This window comes from Musa acuminata, chromosome BXJ3-5 (assembly GCF_036884655.1).
Source record: "Musa acuminata AAA Group cultivar baxijiao chromosome BXJ3-5, Cavendish_Baxijiao_AAA, whole genome shotgun sequence".
Taxonomy (NCBI): domain Eukaryota; kingdom Viridiplantae; phylum Streptophyta; class Magnoliopsida; order Zingiberales; family Musaceae; genus Musa; species Musa acuminata.
In genome coordinates, this window is record NC_088353.1 from 26,685,727 (window position 1) to 26,702,721 (window position 16,995).

The window sequence follows — 16,995 nt, forward strand, 5'->3', positions numbered from 1 at the left end:
TATACTGTAGTAGAACAAATTGCTGAGGCTAGATTGAAAATCAAAACTCGCCAGCTTCGTCTCAGAGCAGACATGAATCAACTATTACTCAATAAGACTATGTTCATGACCATGCATATCAGACAGAAACAACACAACTCACCATCACAGGTAGCTACAACACAAAACAACAAACTCAGAAAGAAAAATAGGAATTATATGAAGAATATATTGTGGTTGCAAAACTTGGCAATGCAAAACAAAAGCATGATACTTACTGGTGCCTGAACAATGTACGCTTTAATTAAATGGATTTATTTCCTGACAGGTGAAGAGAAAGAAAATGCATAACAAGACATGATGACTATTAAGCACCAAAACCATCTTATGCCTGCTCAGTCACACAGTTGTACATAATTATGCTGTACAATTTGCAAAAGTCGCATGAACTTTATATAACAAATTGCCAAATTCAAATTAGCATAACCCACGTTTATGTAATGAATGTGGTTTGTGAGACAACAGATGTGTTACGTAGCCAAGAAGTTTACTAACCCAGATAGCATGCCAATTGTGTCACACAACAGAGAAAGAAGAAACTTTGAGACAAAGAGAAAATTCCAATTCTGATTATATTTAAACTTACCAATACGGCCAATTTTCATGCCAGAGCGGGCAAGTGCCCTGAGAGCAGACTGAGCACCAGGACCGGGTGTTTTTGTCTTATTTCCACCAGTAGCACGCAACTTAATGTGCAAAGCAGCAATCCCAAGTTCCTACAAATATAAAGGAGACAAAATAAAGACATCATCACAACTAACTAAAATAAAAAACAATATAAATAATGAAACACCGCAAAGTAAGAGACCTTGCATCTCTGTGCAACATCTTGTGCTGCAAGCATTGCTGCATACTGTCACGGCCTTAGCTGGAATTGCCTACGGCGTGAGGTACCCTTGCGGCCAAGACGCGAACTTAGCTTGCGTTGCCTAAGTCGCGCTTCGCCCTTGCAATATTGCTCCGCAAAGATCAGCCCACTTGTAACCTCTCGCAGATCCCGAAGGACCTGTAAAAGAGAAAGTTGATTAGTTCGAAAGAACGAGCGGCGGACAAGTCCCAACGTCTCGCGAAAAGAGGGGAAGCTTTACAAGCAATTCAGCGAGCACCTTACGTACACAAGAGAAAAGAGGGAGAGGGGGAAAACAAGGGCTTTAGAAGGTTGAACGAACAGCTGCAAGCCCACAAACAGCTGCTCACCGAGTCCCGGGCACGACAACAAGTTCCCGTCAAGGCAACGTACGAACTTGCGAATGAGTGTTCAACGCCCAGTACTATACCGAAGCCCCATCCAGCTTTGTGCCACCCGGGGGGTTCAAAGGGGCTGAGATGGCTGACGTTTTGGTGAGCGAAGGCAGATTCCAGAAATCAGCCCACGGCATACGAAAACGGAGCTGTTTTGGGGCTGTTTTGCTCGGTTCGGTGAGCGGTCGCTTTGTAACGCTGCAGCTTGTTTGAACTTACATTTTTACAAGCAAAATGACTCAAAACCAAGGCAAAACAGGCTGCCAAGTAACTGTACATGTAGATGAGAGCGACGAACGGTTCGTTGAACGGAGTTGTTGCGGGTGCACGACGACCGTTCGTGACATTCTCCCCCACTTAAACTGTCGACGCCCTTGTCGACGCTTGTTGGTAGTTGTTGATGATCTCTTCTTCATGTCGTAGGGCGTCTTCAGGCTCCCAACTGACTTCAGTTCGGGGAACCTTTCGCCACTTCACCAAGTACTTTGTCTGCTCAACTCCGTTGGGTAGCTTTATCTTGCGGTCCGTCAGAATGGTTTCAACTCGCTTCTCGTAGGAGGCTGTGATGGGAGGTAGCCGAGTTGGAACACTTCGGGAAGCATCTTGCGGATCCGAGTGGTAGGCTTTTAGGTTGCTGGCGTGAAGAACGTTGTAAATTTTGAACCACGCCGGCAACTACAACTTGTAAGAGACGTTGCCTACCCTGCTAATAATTGGGAAGGGCCCTTCGTACTTGCGCACCAATCCTTTGTGGACTTTGTTCCTAAAAAATTGGAGTGATGCTGGTTGGAGCTTTACCAACACCAAATCGCCAACTTTGAACTCTTGCGGTCGCCTTCCCAAGTCTGCCCACTTCTTCATCCTTTTTGCCGCCTTCTCCAAGTAAGCCCGCACAATATCTGCATTTCGATGCCACTCCTTTGCGAAATGGTAGGCTGACGGACTACTCCCAGTATACCCAATGACCATGGTGTGCGGAGTCGACGGTTGTTGTCTGGTAATGATCTCGAAGGGGCTCTTGTTGGATGCAGAGCTCCGCTGCAAGTTGTAGGAGAATTGGGCAATGTCCAACGGCTTCACCCAATCTCGTTGGTTGGCACTCACGTAGTGCCGAAGATATTGCTCCAGGAGCGAGTTTATCCTTTTAGTCTGGCCATCCGTCTAGGGGTGGAGGCTTGTAGAGAAGTATAACTTTGACCCCAACAATTTGAATAGCTCGATCCAGAATCGTCCCAGGAACCGAGCGTCTCGATCACTAATGATATTGTGCGGGACTCCCTAATACTTCACCACATCCTTCATCATCAGCTTGGCTGCCTCCTCTACTGAACAGTGTAGGGGAGTAGCAATGAAAGTTGCAAAATTTGAAAACCGATCGACCACCACGAGTATCGATCCGAGTCTCCCTACAAGTGGCAAGCTTGATATGAAGTCCAAGGAAATGCTCTCCCACGGCCTTTCTAGTACGGGCAATGACTCCAAAAGTCCCACCGGCTTCCGCTGCTCCACCTTGTCTTGTTGGCAAGTAAGGCATATTCGAACATATTCCTCCACATCAGTCTCCATCTTCGGCCAGTAGAAAGCCCTCTCCACGAGAGCCAACGTTCTGTGAATGCTTGGGTGTCCCAGCCCAAAGGGAATCGTGACACTCTTTTAAGAGTTCACGCCTCAAATTGTCTACTCGGGGAACATAAACTCTATTCCCTTTTGTGTAAACGAGTCCCTCCTGAACCCAAAATCGTCGTGCCTTGCCTTCTTTGATGAGCTGCATCAGGATAACTGCCTGGGGGTCACTATACAGTCCATCCTTGATCCTGGAAAGGAAGTTGGAGTGCAACTGACTTGCTTGGCCTCCGCCCTCCAATTGTGTGACATTCACACGCTCCACTTTCCGACTCAATGCATCGGCCACGACATTTGCCTTCCCAGGCTTGTACTCCATTGCCATATCAAAATCAGCCAGGAAGTTCTGCCAACGCGCCTGCTTTGGGGAGAGCTTCTTCTGAGTTTGGAAATAGCTCGGAGCAATGTTATCCGTCCTCACCACAAATCGCGATCCGAGGAGATAGTGTCGCCAAACTCATAGACAGTGGATCACCGCTGTCATCTCCTTCTCATGCACTGGATACCGCCGCTCGGTCTCGTTGAGTTTGCGGCTCTCATAGGCCACCGGATGACCCTCCTGCATGAGTACTCCCCCAATAGCGAAGTCCGAAGCATCTGTATGGACTTCAAAAGGCTCCCCATAGTCTGGCAATTTGAGTACTGGTTCTTCCATAACAGCAACCTTCAGATCTTGGAATGCTATTTCATATTTGTCAGACCCACTTCCAAGGCTGCTCCTTCTTCAGCAACTCCGTTAGTGGGGTTGCACGCTTCGAATATCCCGCTATGAAGCGTTGATAATAGTTGACGAAACCAAGGAAGGATCTCAACTCTGGCACCTTCTTTGGAGTTCGCCATTCCACAACTGCTTGCACCTTCGACTTATCCATCCGAATGGAGCCATCACCGATTCGATGTCCCAAGAATAAGATCTCAGTTTGAGCAAAGTAGCATTTCTCCCTTTTCACGAACAAAGTGTTCTCCCTGAGAACCTTGAAAATTGTCCGAAGGTGTTTGACGTGCTCCTCGAGCGTTTGACTATAGACGACGATATCGTCCAAGTAGACGACCACGAACTTATCCAAATACTCCTTGAATAGCTGGTTCATGAGAGTGCAGAACGTGGCCGGAGCATTGGTTAAGCCGAAAGGCATCACCAAGAACTCAAACGCTCCATACCTGGTCACACAAGTAGTCTTCGCTTTATCGCCTTCAACAATGCGCACCTGCCAATACCCCGACCGAAGGTCGAGTTTTGAGAAATACTTGGCTTTGCCCAATTGGTCGAACAAGTCCGCAATGAGCAGGATGGGATACTTGTTCTTCACTGTCACTTTGTTGAGGACTCGGTAGTCGACGCATAATCGGAGGCTCCCATCTTGTTTCTTCAAGAAGAGAACTGGAGCTCCGAAAGGTGCTTTGGAGCTACGGATGAGACCACCGCTTAGCAGTTCGCCTAACTGCTTTCGGAGTTCTGCCAACTCTGGCGGGGACATGCAGTAGGGTGGTCTCGCTGGAGGCTTCACTCCTGGCTCCAGCTCGATGTTGTGATCCACGCCCCTACGTGGTGGAAGAGTCTTCGGCAATTCGGGTGGCATAACATCCTGGAACTCTTTCAGGATGTTCGCCACCACAACAGGTTCTTGAATGGTCTTCTCGTCAAGTGGCTCTAGCTTCATCGCAGCCACAAAGGTTAATTCACCTTTTCGCACCCCTTTCTTTAGTTGTAACGCCGATATGTGTTGCGGTTCTTTGGTTCCTCTCCGAGAGACAGGAACCACGCAGGGGTCATTGCCTTCCATCATACACAAGGAGTTTAGGAACGGCATAGGCACCAACTTCGCCGCGTGCATAAACTCCATTCCAAGAATTACTTGGAAGTCATCCAGTGGCACCGCCATCATGTTGGTATTCCCGCTCCATGTTCCGATCTTGATAGGAACTCCCTTTGCCAATCCGGAGATTCGCCTGGCCTCTGAGTTCACCGCCTTCACTCGACTTGGGCTCTTCTCTAAGATCAACCCAAGTCGCTTTGCTTCTCGATCGGCTATAAAGTTGTGGGTAGCGCCCGTGTCCACCATTGCACAAGTTATTTGGTCATTGAGCTTAATGTCAACATACATTAGCTCGCCACTTCCTGCTTTTTATTGCCTTGTCTTCGGGTTCTCCCCCACTTGACCCCGTATGGCGTTCAACAAACGCATGGCTCCCATCCGGGGTCCTTGCGACTCCTCATCGTCGCTGCTGGCTTCAGAACTACTCGAACTAAGGGCGACAACCTTGCCCTTGTTCGATTTGGGAGGGTGGATGGAAGCTGTTAGCGCATTGAGTGCCTGTTTTTGTGGGCACTCCCTCACCATGTGTGGTCCTCCACAAAAGAAGCATCCATCAGGTTTCGGGGCCTTGCCTTTCGGGCTTGGCCCTTTGTGGGAACTCTTCTTCTTTTGTTCGTCCCCGAGTTCCTTCCCTCGAGAATGTTTTGGATGGCGATTGCCTGAAGATTGTTTCCTTCTCCCTGGGTCTTCGGAGGAAACAAAGTCGGTGAGCCTTTCTGCAACAACAATTGCCCCGACCACATCGGTGACATTCCTTCGATTTAGTTCCTGTTGAGCCCATGGCTTCAAACCATCGAGGAAGCTGAACAACTTGTCCTTCTCGGGCATGTCCTGTATGTCCAGCATTAGTGCAGAAAATTGTTTCACATAGTCTCGAATGGTGGAACTCTGGCGGAGTTGTCTCAACTTCCTTCTTGCGACGAACTCTGTGTTCTTAGGTAGGAACTGAGTTCTCAACTCCCGCTTCAAGTCTTCCCATGTGTCAACCTGACACCGACCTTATTGGATCTCCTCCCAATGGGTTCGCTACCAAAGTTTCGCATCTCCGTTTAGACACATTGTTTCTATAGAAACTTTGGTATCTTCATAATCGGGCCTCGTAGCTCGAAAGTATTGTTCCATGTCGAACAAAAAATTCTCGAGCTCTTTGGCATCTCTGGCCCCTCCATAACCATGCGGCTCGGGTGCCCTCAAGTTTTGTGGTGGTGCAACGCGGGTGTTGCTTCCTCCCGCATTTAGTGCTCTTGTGAGCATGGCCACCTTTGAAGTGAGTTCCGCCACAACATCCTGTAAGTATTGCACGGAGTCTTTGGTGTCATCAGACAGTCGATCGACTAGGGCCTCGACCTTGTCGATCCTGGACTCCGCTTCCTCTTGCGAGCTCTCTACCCCAACAAGCCTTTGTTGGTCATAGTAGAGTTCCTCGACGCTCGCTTCAAGAACATCCAGGCGAGTTTCCGCCGTTGTGAGTCTCTCCTTGTGACGCTTTTTCCTAGTTGGTGCCCCAGATTGCACCTCCTCCGCTCGCAGAGAGTAGCCAACTTCTCGCTCATCATGTTCGCTGCCGCGCTCCTCTTGAGCGGCTCCAACAGCCTGAGAGCGAGTGTGCACATGCAGCCCACCTGCGACTGCTTGGGGCAAGGGTCCGGCTTGCCCCGTCTTGTTGGATTCGCCACGATGCTTTGTCATGGCGAAGTTGTGAAGTTCCTTCGCTGCTCGCTCGAAGTGCTTGCCCGCTCTGATACCACACTATCACGGCCTTAGCTGGAATTGCCTAAGGCGTGAGGCACCCTTGCGGCCAAGACGCGAACTTAGCTTGCGTTACCTAAGTCGCGCTTTGCCCTTGCGATATTGCTCCGCAAAGATTAGCCCACTCGTAACCTCTCGCAGGTCCCGAAGGACCTGTAAAAGAGAAAATTGATTAGTTCGAAAGAACGAGCGACGGACAAGTCCCGACGTCTCGCAAAAAGAGGGGAAGCTTTACAAGCAATTCAGCGAGCACCTTGCGTGCACAAGAGAAAAGAGGGAGAGGGGGAAAACAAGGGCTTTAGAAGGTTGAACGAACAGCTGCAAGCCCACAAACAACTGCTCACCGAGTCCCGGGCGTGACAACAAGTTCCCGTCAAGGCAACGTGCGAACTTACGAATGAGTGTTCAACGCTCGGTACTATACCGAAGCCCCATCCAGCCCTATGCCACCCGGGGGGTTCAAAGGGGCTGAGATAGCTGACGTTTTGGTGAGCGGAGGCAGATTCCATAAATCAACCCGTGGCACACGAAAACGGAGCTGTTTTGGGCTGTTTTGGGGCTGTTTTGCTCGGTTCGATGAGCGGTCGCTTTGTAACGCTGCAGCTTGTTCGAACTTACATTTTTACAAGGAAAATGACTCAAAACCAAGGCAAAACAAGCTGCCAAGTAACTATACATGTAGATGAGAGCGATGAACGGTTCGTTGAACGGAATTATTGCGGGTGCGCGACGACTGTTCGTGACATGCTGCATATGGGGATGATTCATCCGTGTCAGCTTTGACCTTCATACCACCAGAATATAGCAAAATATGCATGTCACTACTCATCCATCAATCAAAAATAAAATATTAGAAGAAAGAGAGAAGCAAGAGAAAGGAGAACAGAAACCAAAAAGGAACAAGTTTTCAGGTCTTATCTAGGCAAAAAGGCTTTATGCTTCACAGAGATTTCCAAGATTAACCAAGATTCTAACCGCTAACTCATATACCTTCTTATACATTGTCTTCGTCATGAATTATCCAGTTTTCTATACACAGGATTTCACTTAAAAATCATTCCTTCCTACAAGATTAATTCAAGAGGTAAGAGAAAAAGATAGTCCCTAAATTTTAATAAATTAGAACTGTGAAAACTTATGATCCTTCCAAGAGAGGCAATTACACATTTTCTCATCTGTGTTAGTTGTCCATCCCTCACATCATAACTTACTTTAAATAACATACACATTTCTTAGTTATGTAATCTCATAGAGATTCAACCTAAATTTGAGTGTATTCCTCTTCCATGAACTAGGGACCTCATGATAGCATTGGCAAGAATATTCTCAATGAATAATAGATGAGCAGCAAAAGACAAGTATAGCTCAATTCCAGTGTTCCTTTTTTAAATTAAAATCGAACACAAAGGCCTAAAAATCAAATGAACAAGGAAACAATTCAAAGATTATCTGGAATCATAAATTCATGTTGCAAGGCTGTGCCTCAAAACAGTTTCATTATGTATGAAAAGGTAATCCTGAGGGCCACACATCAAAGATCGAGCACAAACATCAATTTATATGAACAAACACAGAGAAAAATATCAATTATAATCACCTGACTGAACTTTTGAAAAGCCAGCCAAGTGTGCACGTATCGATGTGTGTTTCCCAACAACCAAACAAATGCAACCAACATATTTACTGTTAGAACATGAATAGACATTTATGGCTACTTAACCATCCCCCTTTTTTTTTCACACTATTGCCAAGTACTTTCAAAACTATTTAATCTACCATTTCCATTCTAATACTGCATCCAAGTTAACATTCTTGTTTCTATCTCAATGACAGATAACAGCAATAAGTATCCCTGCTGAATCCAATACAACAAGCCATTAACATGATCAATGATGAACTTGCTAACCTAATGAAGTAGGTAAAATTTTCATCTGATCACATCCCAGATAAAAGAATTATAGAAAGTTAGAAATAACCTGTGATACGAACTAATGTTTCCCTCCCCGATAAATCTGTTACATGCTATTAGAAAAGAGAAACCGTTAGTATACAGGGATGAATAGCATGCCTTGTCAAAACAGCTCGTTCTTAAAGAGGGAAATCTGACTCACAATGAATGTGTCATTGAATGATGCAAAGATGTGAGCAACACCAAATACTTGCTCCCCTTCCCGCACAGCCGGCCCAAGCGTCACGTTGTCCTCCTTGGGCTCCCTAGTCTTCCTTCTTCCAGACTGCAGATCCGTACCCAACAGACGACAAACTAAATTGTAGATCAAATAACACACCAAATAAAGCATCGAACGGATCCATAGAAGCTAGGGCACGCAAAAAAGGCATGCTTCGGAAGAATCGAATCAAGAGCACTGCGGATCTACGAAGCGAACTACAAATATCACGGAGAGGTGTGGGAAAGAATGGAACAAGAGGAGGAAGTAAACGAAGGTGACAAGAGAATCCTGATCACTCACCATGGTCGAGGCGGAAGACGAGAGGACGGCGGCGAGATATCTTACGGTTTCGTGGGGGGAGAAGGGAAGTTACACCCTGATCGCCGCACCCTTTCACCGTGCACCGCCCGCTGCTCTTGCGGTGGCTTAAATGACTATAATACTCCTCATAATACTAACTCTTGATTTGTGTCATGGGCTCCACAGTGGATGGGAAGTAATAGATCGGCCGTTTTGGTGTATTGTGTGTGATAAATAGATTCAATGTGTTCATCCAAACCAAATGTGATATCTATTTATTTGTGGGAAGTGAACAGAATAAGATTAGAGATGCGAAAAAAAGATAATAGGAATAGTTAGGCTTCTGAGAAATTCTAATTTTCTAAACCTCAAAATATTAAAAAAAAATTACATACAGCAATGTATTATTTCACAAATAGTGTTTAATTGGATGAGTAAGTTCATAATATAAAACATTTGAACCGCCAACTGTCCGATTTTGGTAAACCGAGAAAATTATTAAAGAATAATCTCAATATATTGTACTTTTTTATTTCGAGAAGACCGTATCAGTTATTCGAGGAATAAAAACATGAGAAATATAAAAGCTGATAGCTGTGGGATTTGAACCCATCTAACGCTTTAGACCACTCGACCAAACTGTCTTATTATAAATAAATATTTATATAGCATAAATATAAATTAGATTACGCTAATTGTTTTACATCACTAAACTTTTATAAACGAATAATTAAATAAATTATTAATATAATTTGTAATATACACTTATACAAATTCAACTCAAAAATATTATAATTATTTTATTAATTATAAAATAATAATATCAATGATGTCTTGACTCTTGATCAACCCGACTCAATTCAACATGGCATGCATACGATTTTCAATATGACTACAACAAATATTCAAATGCTCAAGGGTTTATGTAGACTCAAATATTTATTTTATTTTAGTAAAGAGTAATTGATCTCGATTATGTGCCATAGATAGCCTTTTATAGTGAGTTAATTATAAAAATATTTCATGATAGGAGTAAAATATTCCATGTTCTCTCGTTTTAAGAATATTTCTCGAATTATGAATTTGGTATGATATCCACATAGCTTAGATATTGATCGGGTTATGTCTTCGCACTACCAATTATGTTATCACATGTTGAGTTGCTACTGTCCTAACTACTTTAGTTGATCAAATCATATCGACCACCTGCCCAATATGAACACGTAGAGCTCTAGCTAACCTGTGCACTTCAAACTTTAGTTGACATGCTAAAGTTGGATCTTGGTTGATTTGCCATATTAGGCATTGGCTATCGAGTCAATCTATCTAGACCCGATAGATTACTCTCGATTGACACATCTACCCACATCAAACATATTCCTCTAAGTCAACCGATCTATGCTTATTGGGAAAATTGCTATGGATCGGTTAATATGCTCACATCGAGCAAGCTGTGTTGGTCTAATAGGTGAGTTGTGGTCCCTTAATCTCCCAAGTCGTGACTCGGCATACCAATATTAGTGTATCGAGGATTATTGTGGCTCAACTTGAGGAGGGCATATCGGGTGGCTCTTTTGATACTTAGCTCAAAAAGGATGGATCGAGCATTCTTTAGATGCTTAGCTTGATAATGATGCATCGAGCACTCTTTCGATGCTTAGTTCGAGAAGAACACATCAAATACTCTTTTGGAGGCTTAGCCCAAGAAGTGTGTATCATGTGCTCTTTGGATATGCTTAGCCCAAGAAAGTATGTATTTGATAGGGTGGGTAAGAATCCACATCATCAAGCATGGAAGTATGTTTACCCTATATTATCATCGTAGGGCCTAAGGACCAAAAAACGACAATGGAGGATACTATAAGGCTTTGTTCTACAGTGTTGCCATGATGCCAACAATGGGCAATGTAGAAGGCACTACATCAAGCAAAATTTTCATCTAGCCACATCAAGCATAGCAAGGTTGTTGATGTGATAAGATTTCGATCTATTCATATCAAACAAATCCTAATCTGTCCACATCGGGTAATAAAATCTACTTCGTCCTAATCTATCCATATAAGGTAGATACGTTGTTGGTGCATATTGTTATAGTTTCTCTCAACCTGCCCACATTAAGTAATAGATTTACTTTAGCAATTGACCTATAAATCCCTCGATCTGCTTGTAGGGAAATCTATGGGGCGACATCACATGCGCAGCGGAAGAATATAAAACAAAATCATTAAATTTCTCAAAGATGTGTTCGTTGTCGTGCGAAGATTGGTGCGCAAAATCCACGAAACTTAAAAGACGTGTGAGATAGATTGTGTTACTTAAGGAGATCGTATATCCCTGAATCCCTACATATTTATAGGAGAGGATGAAGGAAGTCAAGCGCGCCCTCCTTTCTAACGTTGATCCACACAACAGGGATGCGACGATGCTCCTCAAATCTCCTAGTTTGCTATGTGAGGACAAGATGGGAAGAGGATAATAGGAGATGACAACTCAAAAAGACTCTAGTCTATGAACTTTTCGTTCCCTCCTATTTATAGAGGTCCCCTATCAACTTAATCCTAATGGATACTACCCTATTGGGTATTAGATCTCCATTCAACTACCCAAGCCTCTTAGATTAGTGGATCTCTATCCAATAATCTCTCATTAGCTCTTATTGGATCTCATCCATAGGATCCAATAATTCATGGGCTTATTAGATATCCAATAAGATAGGGGCTCCGACGGATATCTCATATCCAAACCTCTACTCGTCGTATTGCCTACCATATGTGTGTGGCCCTCTGATCCCAATATCAAGCTAGTCATAAGTCATACCTATCAAAACTCATTTTGGCTAAGTAAATTATTATCTTCACTTAACTCATAATAATTCACTTAACTCATCAACTATGGACGTACTATGCCACTACGTCGTAGTCCCCAGATAATATAGGGGAATCTAATCTATTGGACATGTCTATCCTCAGTTATCATGTACCTATAGTCCCTCATCCATTTAATATCACAGAGATCATATACCAAGCATGGTGTTGTCAGACCCATATGGTTTCTACTCGAGTCTCACTCTAATCGGATTCTCCCGGAGAACTCTTTCTCTCTCAATCTGAATGACCCTAACCAGGGATTTGTCTGAGCAAGAACACATGGGATATTCTTCTTATGACACCGAGAGTAGATGATCCTCTATCGATACTTAATATTCATTGTAAGGTTGACTATCACTCTCGATGATCAACTGTGCTAGATTTGGTATATTCAAACCTATAAGTCTAGTATCAAAGAGTAGAGTATTTATACAGGATATTCTTGGTATCTCAAGTCTAAGGACTAGGTACACCACTAGGACAATGAAATCACTGTTTGACAATGAGTTATCATTAACCATCCAATATTCTGTTAGCGGAACAATTAATAAACTCATTCTCCAATGAGCACCTACACTATATCCCTAGTGTCTCCACACGAGTAACTATGAGACCAACTACCTCCATCATATAGATAAGTATATAGCATACTAGTTTATTCGGTTATCTCGATGTTCCTCTCAAGTAACTTATGACTAGGATTATTTATAGTCCATATTTAAATGTGAATTATGTTAGGATCAAGAGCACTAAGAGGGGGGGTGAATTAGTGCAGCGGAAAACCTTCTTCTAAAAATAAAAACTGCGTTCGTTCGTTAAAAATAATTTTGGTAAGAAAGCTGATTCGTAAGTCACTTTAACTTTTGTTTAAGAAAGATGCAGCAAAGATATAAATGTAGTTTGCAGTTATGATTCTAATCAGATAGTAGGCGCAAACTGAAATATGATATTCGTAAGAAAAAATTGATTTATGTCTAAATCCTGATTCGTAAATCACTTGATTAAGTGAGATGCAGTTTAAGCAAGGATATAAAGGCAGTTTGCAGTTATGATAGAAATCAAAACGTAAACGCAAACAGAAATATGATGATCATACGACAAAACTGATTTACGTCTAAACGCCGATTCGGAAAGTGCAAAGCTTGAAACCCGATCGTATATGCACAGAAAGCAGTAAGCTTTAGAGGAGGTTTGCAGTAAGAATAATATGCTCAAAGTAAATGCAAACCGAGATTTAGAGTGGTTTAGTCAATCTTGACCTACTCCACTTTTGGCTTCCTCCACCGACGAGGTCACCGACGTCAACTAGAGGCCTTCCTTCAATAGGCGAAGGCCAACCACCCTTTTATAGTTTCACTCCTTTTGACGGCCTTAGGAGACAACCCTTATAAAATTTTCTCTCCTCTCTTTAAAGCTCAGAACTTGGAAGAAAACAGGGAGAAGAACTTTTGGCCTTTACAATAATTTTGAGCTCTAAAAACACAGAACAAGATCAAGATTTCGGTGTATGTTTTGTGCCCTTTCAGTGCTGAATGGGTGGGGTATTTATAGGCCCCAACCCAGTTTGAATTTGGAGCTCAAAACTATCAATTCCCGGAATTCCGGGATCTGGCGGTTGCACCTCTTGACTGGAGCGGTTGCACCGCCTGGCAGAGCTCGAAGATTGAGCCTCTGGGCGGTGCCACCTCTGTTAGGGGTGGTTGCACCTCTTGCTAGAGCTCGAAGACCGAGCTCAGGCGGTGCCACCTCTTGTCAAGGGAGGTTGCACCGCCCAGTCTCGCTCGGAGACTGAGCCCAAGCGGTGCCACCTCTTGGCTGGGGCGGTTGCACCGCCCAGTCTCGCTCGGAGACTTAGCCCAGGCGGTGCCACCTCCTGGCTTGGGTGGTTCAACCGCCTAGCAGAAATCAGGGTCCAAATGGGTTGATCCATTCGGCCCAATTTAGGTTTTTCAGGGGCCCAATTGCCCCAAGATTAAGTTAATGGGATCACCTCCCATTTCCAACTTAATCATTGTGCTAACTACGATATTTCCTAAGACATTTACTGCAATCTTGCTCCGGTGCATCAATCGCTTCTTCCAGCGAGCTTCCAGCGAACTTCCGTCGATCATCCGATGAACCCTCGGTGATGCTCCTACAGACTTCCGGCAAACTCCTGGACTTGCGACGATCTACTTGGCGAGTTCCGACGAGCTTCTTTAGCAAGCTCATGGGCTTCTCGGATTTGTTCCCGCAGAACCTCTGACGACTGTCCGAACTTCCGTCGAACTCTCGAACTCCCAACGTGATCATTGTCTTGACTCCGGCGTAACTCCTGCTGCATATCTTACTTTCATCGTAGTTAATCCTGCACACTTATCTCAACATATAGATTAGATAACAAATGACAATTGACTTCATCATCAAAATCCGAGATTCAACAATCTCCCCCTTTTTGATGATGACAATCAATTGTTAATGGAGTTAACCTTAACTCCCCCTGTCTATATGTCATACTTGAGATAAGTCATTCTTGAATTCAAACCTTTTGAATTCAAGAGACAAATTGATAAGTTAAAATCATTTAAACTTATCAATACTCCCATCATGATTCCCATCATGATGTATCTCTCTGAAGATGATGTCAAGGCTTGACATTCATTTTCAAATTTCACATTTCAAGTTTGAATGATGGTAATAGTAGCAATTCATCATATATCAACATGTAAAACTGCGAAGTAAGTTTTTTTGATATCTTGACATGATACAAAAAAGGCATAATGCAAATTATAGCAATCATAGCATCTATTCATATATCTCTTGGTGATGCAAGCATGGCATTAATACTCATATATTTCTCCCCCTTTGTCATCAACAAAAAGCATGGTAATTGTGATAGCAAGAGAACAATAAGCGAATTTTGAGCATAAGTGTGATAGTTGTTCATGCATTTACATGTTATTTTCCAAGCATATAAAGGAAAGCATGATACATAGATTGCTTTGAATACTTCTTCCTTTTTATTTGTTATAATCTTTTTGCATGAAGGAGGAAGGTCATTTGTGATACCAGCTATTTGTGAGTTTACTTTGAGTGAAATTAAAACCGATGAAAGATTAAATCATGAAGTTAAAGTCAATGAAAGATTGAATCATGCTTCATTTTTACAGGTATCAAGATATGTATGTGAAACAAATCTTTGCAAGTAAAAACACTATCATCCATATTTCAAGATGGAATTTATAAGCAGGAATCATTTCATCAATTCCATTTCAGAAAAATATTTTTCATATAATAAGTGTATGAGAAAATCTGATTTTTAAGATACCAATTGTTAAGCGAATCCAAAAATGAAATTAACACTTTTATGCATTCGGACAAGACTATGCTATATAATCATGAAGACAAAGCATGCTTATTGTTATGGAAAATTTTGTATTCAACACATAATTTCCAACATGTTATTTAGGCATGTAATGGTAGTTAAGTGATTTGATCATTCAATAAAGTCCGAAAAATAATTTTAACTAGTTTATGTGTTTGGACACATCAACATTCATAATTCTCTTATTAGTAAATCAAATTGTTCTTCACTTAGAGGTTTTGTAAAAATATCAGCTAGTTGATGTTTAATATTATGGCAATATAATAACATGACGCATCAACTGCATTGGTATATCATTTTCACAAATCATGGAAACCAAGACACAAGGTTTTAAAAAACATTTAGTTTCGATGTAAAATCCGACAGTGAGTAACGAGATTAAACAATGAGTGATGTTTGTAACTCTACTCACAAATAAATACATCAGGTAACCATATCAAAGATCAAGGTATAAGGCATTGTGATCATAGTGAGTAACATAAAGAGTTTACAATACACATATAAGCTCATTCAGGAGGTGAAAAATTAAAATGCCTAAATAAAGAGTCAAATTGTCGATGAATTTGCTGCAGCTCAGATAGGATTTGATCTTGTCGATGTTCAAGCAGTTCTTGTCTTTGTTCAAATCGGTCCATCCGAATCCCAATATCTTCGACAGATGATGCAGGAGCTTGCTCAAATGAATGTGTTTCCTCAAAGGGACAAATCGGAGGAGATTGAGTACCCCTAAAGACTAGTGTTTTTGGTTCTGGTTCAGGTTGAGGGGGATCGGTTCTTCTAGGCATTCTAACCCAGTTACCATTTCTATAAACACATCTTAATCGGTAAAGTAGATTTTTATTTATTATGCTAAACCTATCTACTTTTATTATTTCTTCTTCCGGTGGTATTGGAATATCGTAGGCTTTCAGTATTCTAATGATTATACCACCGTATGGAAGCATAATGTCTTTCTTAGATAGTTCTAACATGTTTTGCTGGATAAGATAACCAAGACAGATGTCATGTCCTTTCATGATCCAATACATAGTTCCTAATTCTAGTTGGCTTACTTCATCATGATGGTATTGTTTAGGGAGAATGATGCTAGTTAGGATATGATGAAGTACCTTAGTGTTTAGTGGCAGTAGATGTTCACAACTTTTAGGAACAAATGCTAAGTTGGGATTGGCGAAAATTGTTCCTAAGGCTTCAACATATGTTGTCCTAACAGTCTCATCATCCCATGATCCTCTAAAGTAGAGTCCTCTATTTTTTATGGGAATGCCTATCATATCGCAAATGAATTTATCCGTAATGGAGATGTGTTGTCCTAAGAGATAGGTAGACATTCTTTCTTTTTCATCTACTTGTATATTGTTGTAAAACAATCTAATAAGTCTTGGATAGATGGGTTCACTAATTTATAAAATAGGGAGTAGATCTAAGTTTGCAACCATTGGATTGTCTCTAAGTCTCTTAGTTCATTTAAATCTACATGTTTTCCCTTATTGACACTCCTAAGTTCGAAAGAGGAAAACTTTTCAGCATGATATTTTGAATCGAAAAGGGTAAGATCAAAATCTTCCACTAATCTCCTCTTCCCTTTGTCCCTTGAGGATCTTCTAGACCCTATAACTACTGCTATTTAAGAGGATAGTAATGAGCAAGAGTAAATGAATCAAAAACAAAATTTAAGGGGTTCTTAGAGAATAACTTAGTGAGATCTTTAATAGAAGGAGAGATTGTTGATCTTTTGCTTCAAAATGAGGAGTATTTGGGATGCTATGAGGGGTGAAATGGAGATGGCGAAGCTTTAGAAGAGTAAAGAGGGGAAGGGAGTG

The 16,995-nt window shown here is 42.3% G+C and overlaps 1 protein-coding gene across 6 annotated transcripts; it reads right to left on the reverse strand.

The window, feature by feature from the left end:
• Positions 1-278: 278 nt before the first annotated feature.
• LOC135638081 (small ribosomal subunit protein uS11y-like) lies at positions 279-9,096 on the reverse strand. Of its 6 annotated transcripts, none has more exons than XR_010496496.1 (6): positions 8,942-9,096; positions 8,582-8,704; positions 8,447-8,492; positions 7,147-7,217; positions 848-1,045; positions 279-755 (listed from the first exon to the last, which is right to left on the reverse strand). XR_010496496.1 is itself a non-coding variant. In XM_065151031.1 (5 exons), the coding sequence occupies exons 1-5, from the start codon at positions 8,942-8,944 to the stop codon at positions 510-512; spliced, it is 489 nt and encodes a 162-aa protein (XP_065007103.1). In that variant the 5' UTR covers positions 8,945-9,096; the 3' UTR covers positions 279-509. The 6 variants fall into 6 exon arrangements, 1 of the variants encoding a protein (XP_065007103.1); XR_010496495.1 differs by having other exon boundaries at positions 7,147-7,254; XR_010496494.1 differs by lacking the exon at positions 7,147-7,217.
• Between the last annotated feature and the right edge of the window lie 7,899 nt (positions 9,097-16,995).

Bases quoted from the DNA above. Each gene is read 5' to 3' on its own strand.
- LOC135638081 (XM_065151031.1), bottom strand. The intron at 8,493-8,581 runs GTGAGTCAGATT...CTTTTCTAATAG, and splicing joins CATTCAATGACACATTCATT to CATGTAACAGATTTATCGGG. The intron at 756-7,146 runs GTATAGTTACTT...TTATATTTGTAG, and splicing joins TTCATCGCTCTCATCTACAT to GAACTTGGGATTGCTGCTTT.